Raw genomic sequence first — 17,500 nt, 5'->3', positions numbered from 1 at the left:
TATTGAAAGTGAAGTAGGACAGAAGTCATTAGAGAAGGGATATACTGTATTGAAAGTGAAGTAGGACAGAAGTGATTAGAGAAGGGATATACTGTATTGAAAGTGAAGTAGGACAGAAGTCATTAGAGAAGGGATCTACTGTATAGAAACTGAAGTGGGACAGAAGTCATTAGAGAAGGGATCTACTGTATAGAAAGTGAAGTAGGACCGAAGTCAATAGAGAAGGGATCTACTGTATAGAAAGTGAAGTAGGACAGAAGTCGTTAGAGAAGGGATATACTGTATAGAAAATGAAGTAGGACAGAAGTCATTAGAGAAGGGATATACTGTATAGAAAGTGAAGTAGGACAGAAGTCATTAGAGAAGGGATCTACTGTATAGAAACTGAAGTCGGACAGAAGTCATTAGAGAAGGGATCTACTGTATAGAAACTGAAGTAGGACAGAAGTCGTTAGAGAAGGGATATACTGTATAGAAAGTGAAGTAGGACAGAAGTCGTTAGAGAAGGGATATACTGTATAGAAAGTGAAGTAGGACAGAAGTCATTAGAGAAGGGATCTCAGGATGGACACTCACCAGGGTCTGAGTAGGCCTCAACACATTCAGGTTCGACACAACTAGACATGCACGTCCTGCTATCATGGATCTATATGATTCATATCACTGTGTGAATGTGGATGTCTTTAAAAAAGGTTATCAACACACACACACACACAAACACTAATGCAGATATTATTCTGTTGTATTGACATTTATTTTTTGTCTCTATAATTCTAGTCCCAGAGGCTAATTTGTGTGTGTGTGAGTGTGTGTGTGTGTGTGTGTGTGTGTGTGTGTGTGTGTGTGTGTGTGTGTGTGTGTGTGTGTGTGTGTGTGTGTGTGTGTGTGTGTGTGTGTGTGTGTGTGTGTGTGTGTGTGTGTGTGTGTGTGTGTGTAAGAAGACATCTACAGTAGGTTATTTCTAGCAACAATTTATTGTGGTTAAAATTACCAAAACACACCCACTCTCTCTCTCTCTCTGCCTCTCTCGCTCTCTCTCTCACACACACACACACACACACACACACACACACACACACACACACACACACACACACACACACACACACACACTACAGACACACAGTCAAGTACAACACTAAATGCTTACATTCAGAACGGTATTGATAAAGGACATGAAAATGGTACGTTCTCTAAAAGTATAAAATACACAACTTGTCGAAGTAAAAGTGCAACAGAATAGAATAAAAAGCATACAACATTGAATGTAGACATTGTTTAGATTGTTTTAACTTCTTATGGCTGGGGGCAGTATTGAGTAGCTTGGATGAATAAGGTGCCCAGAGTAAACTGCCTGCTACTCAGTCCCAGAAGCTAAGATATGCATATTATTAGTAGATTTGGATAGAAAACACTCTGACATTTCTAAAACTGTTTGAATGATGTCTGTGAGTATACAGAACAGAACTCATATGGCAGGAAAAAACCTGAGAAAAAATCTAACCAGGAAGTGGGAAATCTGAGGTTTGTAGGTTTGCCTATCAAATATACAGTGGGATACTGGTCATATTGCACTTTTTAAGGCTTCCACTAGATGTCAAGAGTCTTTAGAACCTTGTTTGATGCTTCTACTGTGAAGAATGAGGGAAGGAGAGCTCTTTGAGTCAGGTGTCTGGAATGAGCTGAACATGCGCGCTCTCGTGAGAGCGACCTGCTTTCCATCGCATTTCTGATGACAAAGGAATTCTCCAGTTTTAACATTATTGAAGATTTATGTTAAAAACATCCTAAAGATTGATTCTATACATCGTTTGACATGCTTCTACGAACTGTAATAGAATTGATTGACTTTTGTCTGACCTGCTCGTCATCATTTTGGATTTTGGAACTAAACGTGCGAACAAAAAGGAAGTATTTGGACATAAATTATGGACGTTATCGAACAAAACAAACATTTATTGTGGAACTGGGATTCCTGGGAGTGCATTCTGATGAAGATCATCAAAGGTAAGCGAATATTTATAATGCTATTTCTGACTTCTGTTGACTCCAAAACAAGGTGGATATTTGTACGGCTTATTTGGGCTCTGAGCGCTGTACTCAGATTATAGCATGGTGTGCTTTTTCCGTATTTAAAAAAAAAAATCTGACACAGCGGTTGCATTAAGGAGAAGTTTATCTAAATTTCCACGTATAATACTTGTATCTTTTATCAATGTTTATTATGAGTATTTCTGTAAATTGATGTGGCTCTCTGCAAAATCACCGGATGTTTTGGAGGCAAAACATTACTGAACATAACGCGCCAATCTAAACTAAGATTTTTGGATATAAATATGAACTTTATCGAACAAAACATACATGTATTGTGTAACATGAAGTCCTATAAGTGTCGTCTGATGAAGATCATCAAAGGTTAGTGATTCATTTTAACTATATTTCTGCTTTTTGTGACTCCTCTCTTTGGCTGGAAAAATGGCAGGGTTTTTCTGTGACTAGGTGCAGACCTAACATAATCATTTGCTGTGCTTTCGTCGTAAAGTCTTTTTGAAATCGGACACTGTGGTGGGATTAACAACAAGTTTATCTTTAAAATGGTGTAAAATACTTGTATGTCTGAGGAATTTTAATGAGATTTCTGTTGTTTTGAATTTGGCGCCCTGCACTTTCACTGGCTGTTGTCATATCGATCCCGTTAACGGGATCTCAGCCATAAGACGTTTTAAGACTCTACTTTATCTCTATGGTTATTCTGGGAGGTTCTAGGGTGGAACCTTAAAGGGGCAGTCTGCGATTCAAAAATAAACAAACCGGTCGTCCCACCACTTGTTGTGGTTAACAGCTGAGGGATGGGACTGGAGAAATTTAACCACTCTCAAAATCATCGACGGAGCTCTGGACGCAAGGACTGACCATCCATGAGATCAACATAATTGTTTTAACCATGTTTTGAACCTTTAAATTGTTTACAAACAATGGAGTAAAACAAGCTTATAGTTGGGGTTCTGATGGGGAACGACAGTTGACCTGGTCACAAGGCAGTTGTAAGTTATATTCTTCAATGTTCTGATGGGGAACGACAGTTGACCTGTTCAAAAGGCAGTTATAAGTTATATTCTTCAATGTTCTGATGGGGAACGACAGTTGACCTGTTCACAAGGCAGTTATAAGTAATATTCTTCAATGTTCTGATGGGGAACGACAGTTGACCTGGTCACAAGGCAGTTTTAAGTAATATTCTACAAGAACCAAGAGCTATAAATCACACATTTAAAAGTAAAAAAACTGGATGTACCAATCCTGGATGACCCCTTTAAGTTAGGTTTTGTTTTGTTTAAGCTGATCCTAGATCTGTGCCTACTGAACTGTACAGTAATTTACTGTATTCTGATCCTAGATCTGTGCCTAAGGACCTCTACCATGGCAGAACTGTACAGTACTATATTCCTAAACCTATACAACTATTAAAACAACTTTAACCCAACACCTAGCAACTTTATCAAGCGGTTCAGATCTCTTGGCGTAACGGCTAATTTGTTAGGCTAACAGTTGCTGGACCCAGGTTTAAGGGCAACACCCCCCCCCCCCCCCCCCCCCCGCCGCCCCTGAATTGCTACACTATATATTGTTGGCCAGTGATAAACGTACCAATGGTTTTAAGATGGAGCTATGAGTCACAATCCCTGTTGGAGAATCCAGATTTCCTGTTTATTCCCTCCTGATTCTGGAAATCTTCACATTGGAATTTCTAAAACACCGGTTGATAAATGCTGTTTTTGGACCGAAGCACTGCAAGTGATCGCAACAAATCTTATGCTATCTCATGATATGCATAGAGGTGTCCATGGTAACACATGATAATAACTATCATGAAAAAACCTTTTAACGATTTATAAACTATTTACAACTATATTTGTAAACATTTATGAGATTGTGTAAATATTACCAGCCTTCCATTCCGTAAAAATGTACAACATTTTTTATAATTTATAAACATGTATATTCATTTATAAAGGCTTATTCTTAAAAGTTATTAAGAACTTCTTATGGCTGCAGTCCCGTTAACGGGATCGATATGACAACAGCCAGTCGAAGTGCAGGGCACCAAATTCAAAAAACAGAAATCTCATAATTAAAATTCCTCAGACATTCATGTGTCTTATATCATTTTAAAGGTAATCGTGTTGTTAATCCCACCAAAGTGTCCGATTTCAAATAGGCTTTTCAGCGAAAGCACTACAAACGATTATGTTAGGTCACCACAAAACCACAATAACCACAGCCATTTTTTCCAGCTAAAGATAGCTTCACAAAAACCAGAATAGAGATACAATTAATCACTAACCTTCGATTATTTTTATCAGATGACACTCATAGGACTTCATGTTACACAATACATGCATGTTTTGTTTGATTAAATTCATATTAATATAAAAAAATCAGAGTTTACATTGAGGCGTTAGATTCACTAGTTGCAAAAACATCAAGTGACTTTGCATAGCCAAATCGTTTCAACAGAAATACTCAACATAAATATAAATGATAATACAAGTAATACACATAGAATTATAGATATACCTCTCCTTAATGCAACCGCTGTGTCAGATTTCAAAAAAACTTTACGGAAATATAAACCATGCAATAATCTGAGACGGAGCTCAGATAATTAGCCAAATTAGCCACCATGTTGGACTCAACAGAAACCAGAAAATACATGATAAATGTTTTCTTAACTTTGATGAATTCATCGAAAGCAGTCCTAGGAATCCCAGGTCCACAATAAATGCTTGATTTGTTCGTTCATGTCCGTTATTTATGTCAAATTAGCTACTTTCGAATTGTTTACCAAAAACCCTAACCAAAGTCTCAAAGCGCGACCACTATAACGTGACGGAATGTCCAAACGTTCCGTTACAGTCAGTAGAAACATGTCAAACGATGTATTGAATCAATCTTTAGAATGTTGTTAACATACATCTTGAATAATGTTCCAACCGTAGAATTAAATCGACTTCAATTGAGAGATGGAACGGAGCTGCCTCTCACGTGAACGCGTGTATGGTCACCTCATGGCACCTCATACTAAATTCTGTCTCCTTCGACCCCCCTTCACATTTGAGTCATCAGACTTAGTTCTATTGACTGTTGACTTCTAGTGGAAGCCGTAGGAAGTGAAAACCCATCAATATCTCTCTGTATTTTCAATAAGAGCTTGGTTGAAAATATGGCACCCCCAGAAAAAATCCAAACAGGAAGTGGAACTTCTCAGGTTTTTGCCTGCCATATAAGTTCTGTTAATCTCACAGACTTAATTCAAACAGTTTTAGAAACGTTAGAGTGTTTTCTATCCAATACTAATAATAATATGCATATATTAGCAACTGAGACTGAGGAGCTGGCCGTTTACAATGGGCACCTTTCATCCAAGCTACTCAATACTGCCCCTTCAGCCATAAGAAGTTAATAAAGTGTTAAAGATCAATACACATTTACAGTATAACAGTCCATTTGGTCACAACTAACACATATCTTCACATAAGGTTCACATTAGGTTTTTCTAAATCCCTCTGGATTTATTTGTGTAGAAAAGTCACCCTATCTTGTACTCTTGGTAATAAATATTACTATACATCTATCACATTCATGTAAAGGAAGACAGCTTCTGTTTATCATGTTTTTGGTTTCATCGAAGTGGTGTAAAATAGTACCTTTCTTTTGTGGTTGTGAAAATTTCAAAAAGAGGATTTTCTTTTTCTATTGGTTGACATAAATATCATATAGATTCCTATTGGATGACATAAAGATCATATAACTTTGATTGGATGACATAAAGATCACATAACTTCTGATTGGATGACATAAATATCATATGGATTCCTATTGGATGACATGAAGATCACATAACTTCTGATTGGATAACCTAATGCTTGATAAGACAGTGGTTAACATCAAGTTTGATATGAAGTGTCTAATCAGGGATGTAACTGAAGGATTTTGGGCACTGGCCAACCTGGCTAGTGGACTAACATTTTTACTATCCGTCGGGCTAGTTGGACACATGTTCTACTAACCTGGCCTGAACAGTACTATCCTCGGGCTGAGTGTTTCTGGTGTGTCACTATCTGGCCAAGACGCTAAATCAGAAACCCTGCCCATTTCTACAATGTATCTTAACCACACTACTAAACGCAAAGCTTTGTTTTCATAAATGTTTAGGATATCGACCATTTTGACTTTACAGTTTGGCCGTCTAGTGGGAACATTTGTCATGGGAGGGGGAGTAAAGAGGTGCATTATGGAGGTTTGGTGACGTCATATCTGCGACTCCCCCGTGTTCTCTGCGCTCCTTGACCCCTAGGACAGACAAAGGTCAAAGGACAGAGGTTAACTTAATGAAAGTGGTGTTTGTGTGTGCGTATGTGTCTGTGTGTGTGTGTGTGTGTGTGTGTGTGTGTGTGTGTGTGTGTGTGTGTGTGTGTGTGTGTGTGTGTGTGTGTGTGTGTGTGTGTGTGTGTGTACCTGGGATTGGCTGGAGGAACGGTTGGTAGTGCTGACCTCTGAGTATCTCTTCTTCTGTGGTGTGCAGATACAGGACAGCAGCTTGCAATACTCCTCTCTAACCTGATGAGGGCAGCAGAGCACAGTGTTACACACACACACTACACACACGCACACACACACACACACACACACACACACACACACACTATACCGTTTTGTTCAGTAGGCAGTGCATGATGAACAGCAGTGCTCCCTGTAGAGAGTTGAGGATAGTGAAGAGATATGTCATGACCACTGTCCCCTCCTCTTGGAACTGGAACACTCCAAATATCCACATAGTACCCAACACACACAGCTGGGCCACTGCTGTCACTGTGAACACCCTGGAGAGAGAGAGGGAACAGGAGGGGGAGGAGGGAGGAGGGGAGGGAGGACGGGAAGTAGGAGGGAGGGGGTGAGGGTGGGGAGGGAGGGAGGAGGAAGGAGGGAGGAGGAGGGGAGGAAGGAGGGAGGTCGGGAAGGAGGAGGGATGGGGAGGGTGGGGAGGGAGGGAGGAGGAAGAAGGGAGGGAGGAGGAAGGAGGGGGAGGAGGGAGGGAGGAGGAGGGGGGAGGGGAGTGGGGGGAGGGAGAGAGGAGGAGGGAGGATGGGGGAAGAGGAAGGAAGGAGGGAGGGAGGAGGGAGGATGAAGTAGGGAGGGGAAGGATGAGAGAGGGGGGCGGAAGGATGAAGGAAGTGGAAGGGGGAGGAAGGAGAGGGGTGGAGGGAGAGAGGAGATGGAAGGAGGGTGGAGGGGTAAGGAGGGAGGAGGACAGGGGGAGGGAAGGGGGAGGACAAGAGGAGAGAGGGAGGGGGAAGGAAGGAAGGAAGGAGGAGGGAGGGAGAGGGGGGAGGAGGAGGGAAGAGAGGGAGGATGGAGAGAGGGTGGAGGAGAAGGGGACGGAGGAGGGGAGGAGGGAGCGAGTGGGAGTTGAGAAGGAAGAGAGGGAATTGGGTGAAGGAAGGTAGGAGGAGGGAGGGGGAGGAGGAGAAGGGGAGAGAGTTGAGAAGGAAGGAGCAAAGAGGGGAAGGGAGAAGGAGGAGGGAGGAGGAGGAGGGAGGAAGTAGGGAGGACGGGAAGGAGGAGGGAGGGAGAGGGGGAGGAGGAGTGGGGGACGGAGGAGGGGAGGAGGGGGCGAGTGGGAGTTGAGAAGGAAGGAGGGAATTGGGGGAAGGAAAGTAGGAGGAGGGAGGGGAAGAGGAGAAGGGGAGAGAGTTGAGAAGGAAGGAGCAAAGAGGGGAAGGGAGAACGAGGAGGGTTGGGGAGGAGGGAGGAAGGAGGGAGGACGGGAGGGAGGGAGGGAGGGAGGGAGGGAGGGAGGGAGGGAGGGAGGGAGGGAGGGAGGGAGGGAGGGAGGGAGGGAGGGAGGGAGGGAGGGGGAAGGAAGGAGGAGTGGGGGACGGAGGAGGGGAGGAGAGGGCGACAGGGAGTTGAGAAGGAAGGAGAGAATTGGGGAAGGAAGGAAGGAAGAGGAGGGAGGGGGAGGAGGAGAAGGGGAGATAGTTGAGAAGGAAGAAGGGCAGAGGGGAAGGGAGGAGTGAGGCGGAGGAGGAAGAGGTGGGGAGGAGGAGGGGGAGGAAGAGAGTTTTGGTTTAAAAAACTCTACTAAACACCGGTCCTGGCAACCATTGTTATGCACCCCTTCTCCCCATCGTTATTCACACCTTCACCCCATCATTAATAACACCTACTCCCCATAGTTACGCACACCTGCTCCCCATAGTTACGCACACCTTCTCCCCATCATTAATAATACCTGCTCCCCGTAGTTACGCACACCTGCTCCCCATCATTAATAACACCTGCTCCCCATCATTAATAACACCTGCTCCCCATCATTAATAACACCTGTTCCCCATCGTTATTCACACCTTCTCCCCATCATTAATAACACCTGCTCCCCATAGTTAATAACACCTGCTCCCCATAGTTACGCACACCTGCTCCCCATCATTAATAACACCTGCTCCCCATCGTTATTCACACCTTCTCCCCATCATTAATAACACCTGCTCCCCATAGTTACGCACACCTGCTCCCCATCATTAATAACACCTGCTCCCCATAGTTACGCACACCTGCTCCCCATCGTTAATAACTCCTTCTCCCCATCGTTAACCACACCTGATCCACATTGTGGAGGAGGAGGAGGTGGAGAGTTTTAGTACAGTTTTTTGTACTAACCACCGGTCCTGGCAACCATCGTTATTCACCCCTGCTCCCCATCATTAATCACATTTTCTCCCCATCATTAATAACCCCTGCTCCCCATCGTTTTGAAAACCTGCTCCCCATCATTAATAACACCTGCTCCCCATCATTAATAACACCTGCTCACCATCGTTAATAAACCTGCTCCCCATCATTAATAACCCCTGCTCCCCATCATTAATAACCCCTGCTCCCCATCATTAATAACCCCTGCTCCCCATCATTAATAACCCCTGCTCCCCATCATTAATAACACCTGCTCCCCATCATTAATAAACCCTGCTCCCCATCATTAATAACACCTGCTCCCCATCATTAATAACCCCTGCTCCCCATCATTAATAACACCTGCTCCCCATCATTAATAACACCTGCTCCCCATCATTAATAACACCTTCTCCCCATCATTAATAACACCTGCTCCCCATCATTAATAACACCTTCTCCCCATCATTAATAACACCTGCTCCCCATCATTAATAACACCTTCTCCCCATCGTTAATAACACCTGCTCCCCATCATTAATAACACCTGCTCCCCATAGTTACGCACACCTGCTCCCCATCATTAATAACACCTGCTCCCCATCGTTATTAACACCTGCTCCCCATCATTAATAACCCCTGCTCCCCATCATTAATAACCCCTGCTCCCCATCATTAATAACACCTGCTCCCCATCGTTAATAACCCCTGCTCCTCATCATTAATAACCCCTGCTCCCCATCATTAATAACCTCTGCTCCCCATCATTAATAACACCTGCTCCCCATCATTAATAACCCCTGCTCCCCATCATTAATAACACCTTCTCCCCATCATTAATAACCCCTGCTCCCCATCATTAATAACCCCTGCTCCCCATCATTAATAACACCTTCTCCCCATCATTAATAACACCTGCTCCCCATCGTTAATAACACCTTCTCCCCATCGTTAATAACACCTGCTCCCCATCATTAATAACCCCTGCTCCCCATCATTAATAACCCCTGCTCCCCATCATTAATAACACCTGCTCCCCATCATTAATAACACCTGCTCCCCATCATTAATAACACCTGCTCCCCATCATTAATAACACCTACTCCCCATCATTAATAACACCTGCTCCCCATCATTAATAACACCCTGCTCCCCATAATTAATAACCCCTGCTCCCCATCATTAATAACACCTGCTCCCCATCATTAATAATACCTGCTCCCCATCATTAATAACACCTGCTCCCCATCGTTAATAACCCCTGCTCCCCATCATTAATAACCCCTGCTCCCCATCATTAATAAACCCTGCTCCCCATCATTAATAACCCCTGCTCCCCATCATTAATGACACCTGCTCCCCATCATTAATAACACCTGCTCCCCATCATTAATAACACCTTCTCCCCATCATTAATAACACCTGCTCCCCATCATTAATAACACCTTCTCCCCATCATTAATAACACCTGCTCCCCATCATTAATAACACATTCTCCCCATCATTAATAACACCTGCTCCCCATCATTAATAACACCTTCTCCCCATCATTAATAACACCTGCTCCCCATCGTTAATAACACCTTCTCCCCATCGTTAATAACACCTGCTCCCCATCATTAATAACCCCTGCTCCCCATCATTAATAACCCCTGCTCCCCATCATTAATAACACCTGCTCCCCATCATTAATAACACCTGCTCCCCATCATTAATAACACCTGCTCCCCATCATTAATAACACCTACTCCCCATCATTAATAACACCTGCTCCCCATCATTAATAACACCCTGCTCCCCATAATTAATAACCCCTGCTCCCCATCATTAATAACACCTGCTCCCCATCATTAATAATACCTGCTCCCCATCATTAATTACACCTGCTCCCCATCGTTAATAACCCCTGCTCCCCATCATTAATAACCCCTGCTCCCCATCATTAATAAACCCTGCTCCCCATCATTAATAACCCCTGCTCCCCATCATTAATGACACCTGCTCCCCATCATTAATAACACCTGCTCCCCATCATTAATAACACCTTCTCCCCATCATTAATAACACCTGCTCCCCATCATTAATAACACCTTCTCCCCATCATTAATAACACCTGCTCCCCATCATTAATAACACATTCTCCCCATCATTAATAACACCTGCTCCCCATCATTAATAACACCTGCTCCCCATAGTTACGCACACCTTCTCCCCATCATTAATAACACCTGCTCCCCATCGTTATTAACACCTGCTCCCCATCATTAATAACCCCTGCTCCCCATCATTAATAACCCCTGCTCCCCATCATTAATAACACCTGCTCCCCATCATTAATAACACCTGCTCCCCATCATTAATAACCCCTGCTCCCCATCATTAATAACACCTGCTCCCCATCATTAATAACACCTGCTCCCCATCATTAATAACACCTGCTCCCCATCATTAATAACACCTGCTCCCCATCATTAATAACCCCTGCTCCCCATCATTAATAACACCTACTCCCCATCATTAATAACACCTGCTCCCCATCATTAATAACACCTGCTCCCCATCGTTAATAACCCCTGCTCCCCATCATCAATAACCCCTGCTCCCCATCATTAATAACACCTGCTCCCCATCATTAATAACCCCTGCTCCCCATCATTAATAACACCTGCTCCCCATCATTAATAACCCCTGCTCCCCATCATTAATAACCCCTGCACCCCATCATTAATAACACCTGCTCCCCATCATTAATAACACCTGCTCCACATCATTAATAACCCCTGCTCCCCATCATTAATAACCCCTGCTCCCCATCATTAATAACACCTTCTCCCCATCATTAATAACCCCTGCTCCCCATCATTAATAACACCTTCTCCCCATTATTAATAACACCTGCTCCCCATCATTAATAACACCTTCTCCCCATCATTAATAACACCTGCTCCCCATCATTAATAACACCTGCTCCCCATAGTTACGCACACCTGCTCCCCATCATTAATAACACCTGCTCCCCATCATTAATAACACCTGCTCCCCATCATTAATAACACCTGCTCCCCATCGTTAATAACCCCTGCTCCTCATCATTAATAACACCTGCTCCCCATCATTAATAACCCCTGCTCCCCATCATTAATAACCCATGCACCCCATCATTAATAACACCTGTTCCCCATCATTAATAACACCTACTCCCCATCGTTAATAACCCTCTGCTCCTCATCATTAATAACCCCTGCTCCCCATCATTAATAATCCCTGCTCCTCATCATTAATAACACCTGCTCCCCATCATTAATAACCCCTGCTCCCCATCATTAATAACACCTGCTCCCCATCATTAATAACACTGCTCCCCATCATTAATAACCCCTGCTCCCCATCATTAATAACACCTGCTCCCCATCATTAATAACACCTGCTCCCCATCATTAATAACACCTGCTCCCCATCATTAATAACACCTGCTCCCCATCATTAATAACACCTGCTCCCCATCATTAATAACACCTGCTCCCCATCATTAATAACACCTGCTCCCCATCGTTAATAACACCTTCTCCACATCATTAATAACACCTGCTCCCCATCATTAATAACACATTCTCCCCATCATTAATAACACCTGCTCCCCATCATTAATAACACCTGCTCCCCATAGTTACGCACACCTTCTCCCCATCATTAATAACACCTGCTCCCCATCGTTATTAACACCTGCTCCCCATCATTAATAACCCCTGCTCCCCATCATTAATAACACCTGCTCCCCATCATTAATAACACCTGCTCCCCATCATTAATAACCCCTGCTCCCCATCATTAATAACACCTGCTCCCCATCATTAATAACTCCTGCTCCCCATCATTAATAACCCCTGCTCCCCATCATTAATAACACCTGCTCCCCATCATTAATAACCCCTGCTCCCCATCATTAATAACACCTACTCCCCATCATTAATAACACCTGCTCCCCATCATTAATAACACCTGCTCCCCATCGTTAATAACCCCTGCTCCCCATCATTAATAACCCCTGCTCCCCATCATTAATAACACCTGCTCCCCATCATTAATAACACCTGCTCCCCATCATTAATAACACCTGCTCCCCATCATTAATAACACCTGCTCCCCATCATTAATAACCCCTGCACCCCATCATTAATAACACCTGCTCCCCATCATTAATAACCCCTGCTCCCCATCATTAATAACACCTGCTCCACATCATTAATAACCCCTGCTCCCCATCATTAATAACCCCTGCTCCCCATCATTAATAACACCTTCTCCCCATCATTAATAACCCCTGCTCCCCATCATTAATAACACCTTCTCCCCATTATTAATAACACCTGCTCCCCATCATTAATAACACCTTCTCCCCATCATTAATAACACCTGCTCCCCATCATTAATAACACCTGCTCCCCATAGTTACGCACACCTGCTCCCCATCATTAATAACACCTGCTCCCCATCGTTATTAACACCTGCTCCCCATCATTAATAACCCCTGCTCCCCATCATTAATAAAACCTGCTCCCCATCATTAATAACACCTGCTCCCCATCATTAATAACACCTGCTCCCCATCGTTAATAACCCCTGCTCCTCATCATTAATAACACCTGCTCCCCATCATTAATAACCCCTGCTCCCCATCATTAATAACCCATGCACCCCATCATTAATAACACCTGTTCCCCATCATTAATAACACCTGCTCCCCATTGTTAATAACCCTCTGCTCCTCATCATTAATAACTCCTGCTCCCCATCATTAATAATCCCTGCTCCTCATCATTAATAACACCTGCTCCCCATCATTAATAACCCCTGCTCCCCATCATTAATAACACCTCCTCCCCATCATTAATAACACTGCTCCCCATCATTAATAACCCCTGCTCCCCATCATTAATAACACCTGCTCCCCATCATTAATAACACCTGCTCCCCATCATTAATAACACCTGCTCCCCATCATTAATAACACCTGCTCCCCATCATTAATAACACCTGCTCCCCATCATTAATAACACCTGCTCCCCATCATTAATAACACCTGCTCCCCATCGTTAATAACCCCTGCTCCCCATCGTTAATAACCCCTGCTCCCCATCATTAATAACACCTGCTCCCCATCATTAATAACCCCTGCTCCCCATCATTAATAACACCTGCTCCCCATCGTTAATAACACCTGCTCCCCATCATTAATAACCCCTGCTCCCCATCATTAATAACACCTGCTCCCCATCATTAAAAACTCTGCTCCCCATCATTAATAACCCCTGCTCCCCATCATTAATAACACCTGCTCCCCATCATTAATAACCCCTGCTCCCCATCATTAATAACCCCTGCTCCCCATCATTAATAACCCCTGCTCCCCATCGTTAATAATCCCTGCTCCCCATCGTTTTGAGAGCCTGCTCCCCATCGTTTTGAGAGCCTGCTCCCCATCTTTATGCAAACCTACACCCATCGTTATGAAAACCTGCTCCCCATCGTTACGCACACCGTCTCCCCATCGTTATGCACACCTTCTCCCCATCGCTATGCACACTTGGACTTCATCATTACCTTGATTTCTTCCCCTTTATTTAGCCCTCAGTAGCCTGCCTTCAGGCGGTATTGGTTTCGTTCACGTTCAGTACGCTGCTCCTGTTGTGTTTATCTGCTTGTTCTCATTATTAAACCCTCCTTCTGCACCTGCTTCCTGACTCCTAGTGTATAGGTTACACACTCTCTCTCTCTCCCTCCATTATTAAACTCTCCTTCTGCACCTGCTTCCTGACTCTTAGTGTATAGGTTACACACTATCTCTCTCTCCCTCATCCCTCCATTATTAAACTCTCCTTCTGCACCTGCTTCCTGACTCCTAGTGTATAGGTTACACACTCTCTCTCTCTCTCTCTCTCCCTCCATTATTAAACTCTCCTTCTGCACCTGCTTCCTGACTCTTAGTGTATAGGTTACACACTATCTCTCTCTCCCTCATCCTTCCATTATTAAACTCTCCTTTCTGACTCCTAGTGTATAGGTTACACACTCTCTCTCTCTCCCTCCATTATATATCTCTCTCTCTCTCTCTCTCTCTCTCTCTCTCTCTCTCTCTCTCTCTCTCTCTCTCTCTCTCTCTCTCTCTCTCTCTCTCTCTCTCTCTCTCTCTCTCTCTCTCTCTCTCTCTCTCTCTCTCTCTCTCTCTCTCTCTCTCTCTCTCTCTCTCTCTCTCTCTCTCTCTCCTTACTTGATCTTGCGTAGGTTGGAGAGGTTAGTGTTGAGACTAGAGAACTTCTGGGCCAGCCTCCAGACAGTGATGATGAAGAAGAAAACGTTGAGAATGATGATGGTGCACACTGGGCCGAAGAAACTCCAGATGAATCCTCTCTCCAGAGACAACCAACAGCTGACAGAGACACACAGAGAGGATAACATTAGATTTGGGTTATATACATGTTATATCTATGACTATTTACGTTGACCACCCCCTTTACCCCTACCTACATTTACAAATTACCTCGACTAACCTACACCCCTGCACATTGACTTGGTACCGGTACCCCGTTATTGTTAGTTTATTGTGTTACTTTTTATTTTATTCACACACACACACCCACACAGACAGACACACACACACACACACAGAGAGTTAGAGACTCAGACACACTGTACTCACTGTTGTGTGGTACCGTATCCATCTGGGTAGGTGATAGCAGAGATGATGACTATAGCCAGTGGCAGTCCATATCCCACAGCATACAGGTACAGAGGTCTACAGTAAGAAGAAGAATCACAGAGGTTCATAAAATACAGGTACAGAGGTTTACAATATGACTAATCAAATATAAACATAAAATACAGGTACAGAGGTCTAGAGTAAGAAAAATAATGATAATAAAAATAATAATAATAGATAATAGATAAGAAATATATATAATAAAATAGAATATATAATAGATAAGAAACATATATAATAAAATAGAATATATAATAGATAAGAAATATAAAACACATATATAATAAAGTAGAATATATAATAGATAAGAAACATATCTAATAAAATAGAATATATAATAGATAAGAAACATATATAATAAAGTAGAATATTGTCACGTCCTGACCATAGTTCTTATGTGTTTTGCTTGTTTTAGTGTTGGTCAGGACGTGAGCTGTGTCTAGTTTGTCTGTTTCTATGTTTGGCCTAATATGGTTCTCAATCAGAGGCAGCTGTCAATCGTTGTCCCTGATTGAGAATCATATATAGGTGGCTTGTTTTGTGTTGGGATTTTGTGGGTGGTTGTTTCCTGTCTTTGTGTTTTGTCTGCACCAGAAAGGACTGTATCGGTTTGCCACATTTGTTATTTTGTTTTGTAAGTGTTCACGTTTATTTGTCGTATTAAACATGTTGAGCACTGGCTACGCTGCGTGTTGGTCCGGTCCCTGCTACACTCTCTCTTCTCGTGAAGAGAGGGAAGGCTGCCGTTACAAATATATAATAGATAAGAAACATATATAATAAAATAGAATATATAATAGATAAGAAACATATATAATAGTTAAGAAATATAAAACACGTATATAATAGATAAGATATACAGTGGGGAGAACAAGTATTTGATACACTGCCGATTTTGCAGGTTTTCCTACTTACAAAGCATGTAGAGGTCTGTAATTTTTATCATAGGTACACTTCAACTGTGAGAGACGGAATCTAAAACAAAAATCCAGAAAATCACATTGTATGATTTTTAAATAATTAATTTGCATTTTATTGCATGACATAAGTATTTGATCACCTACCAACCAGTAAGAATTCCGGCTCTCACAGACCTGTTCGTTTTTCTTTAAGAAGCCCTCCTGTTCTCCACTCATTACCTGTATTAACTGCACCTGTTTGAACTCGTTACCTGTATAAAAGACACCTGTCCACACACAATCAAACAGATTCCAACCTCTCCACAATGGCCAAGACCAGAGAGCTGTGTAAGGACATCAGGGATAAAATTGTAGACCTGCACAAGGCTGGGATGGGCTACAGGACAATAGGCAAGCAGCTTGGTGAGAAGGAAACAACTGTTGGCGCAATTATTAGAAAATGGAAGAAGTTCAAGATGACGGTCAATCACCCTCGGTCTGGGGCTCCATGCAAGATTTCACCTCGTGGGGCATCAATGATCATGAGGAAGGTGAGGGATCAGCCCAGAACTACACGGCAGGACCTGGTCAATGACCTGAAGAGAGCTGGGACCACAGTCTCAAAGAAAACCATTAGTAACACACTACGCCGTCATGGATTAAAATCCTGCAGCGCACGCAAGGTCCCCCTGCTTAAGCCAGTGCATGTCCAGGCCTGTCTGAAGTTTGCCAATGACCATCTGGATGATCCAGAGGAGGAATGGGAGAAGGTCATGTGGTCTGATGAGACAAAAATAGAGCTTTTTGGTCTAACTCCACTCGCCGTGTTTGGAGGAAGAAGAAGTATGAGTACAACCCCAAGAACACCATCCCAACCGTGAAGCATGGAGGTGGAAACATCATTCTTTGGGGATGCTTTTCTGCAAAGGGGACAGGACGACTGCACCGTATTGAGGGGAGGATGGATGGGGCCATGTATCGCGAGATCTTGGCCAACAACCTCCTTCCCTCAGTAAGAGCATTGAAGATGGGTCGTGGCTGGGTCTTCCAGCATGACAACGACACGAAGCACACAGCCTTGGCAACTAAGGAGTGGCTCCGTAAGAAG

General features: G+C 43.3%; 3 protein-coding genes across 6 annotated transcripts in view; 1 reads left to right on the top strand and 2 right to left on the bottom strand.

Moving 5' to 3' along the window:
- Positions 1-17,500, top strand: part of LOC139545504 (adhesion G protein-coupled receptor E5-like) — a 494,332-nt gene that overhangs the window by 259,682 nt on the left and 217,150 nt on the right. The window lies entirely within an intron of this gene.
- The window catches only part of LOC139545517 (adhesion G protein-coupled receptor E5-like), a 106,862-nt gene that overhangs the window by 52,029 nt on the left and 37,333 nt on the right, over positions 1-17,500 (bottom strand). The window lies entirely within an intron of this gene.
- Positions 956-17,500, bottom strand: part of LOC139545540 (adhesion G protein-coupled receptor E5-like) — a 57,389-nt gene continuing 40,844 nt past the window's right edge. The window contains exons 13-17 of the mRNA XM_071353437.1: positions 15,434-15,529; positions 15,005-15,163; positions 6,713-6,884; positions 6,520-6,621; positions 956-6,354 (exon numbers count right to left, since the gene is read on the bottom strand). Coding sequence (XP_071209538.1) covers positions 6,313-6,354; positions 6,520-6,621; positions 6,713-6,884; positions 15,005-15,163; positions 15,434-15,529 — 571 coding nt within the window. The 3' untranslated portion in view covers positions 956-6,312. The remainder of the gene's footprint in view (positions 6,355-6,519; positions 6,622-6,712; positions 6,885-15,004; positions 15,164-15,433; positions 15,530-17,500) is intronic.

The sequence above is a fragment of the Salvelinus alpinus genome, chromosome 2, assembly GCF_045679555.1.
Source record: "Salvelinus alpinus chromosome 2, SLU_Salpinus.1, whole genome shotgun sequence".
NCBI classification, from domain to species: Eukaryota; Metazoa; Chordata; class Actinopteri; order Salmoniformes; family Salmonidae; genus Salvelinus; species Salvelinus alpinus.
The sequence above is the reverse complement of the archived record's forward strand: the minus strand, read 5'-3'. Positions and strand labels throughout refer to the sequence as shown.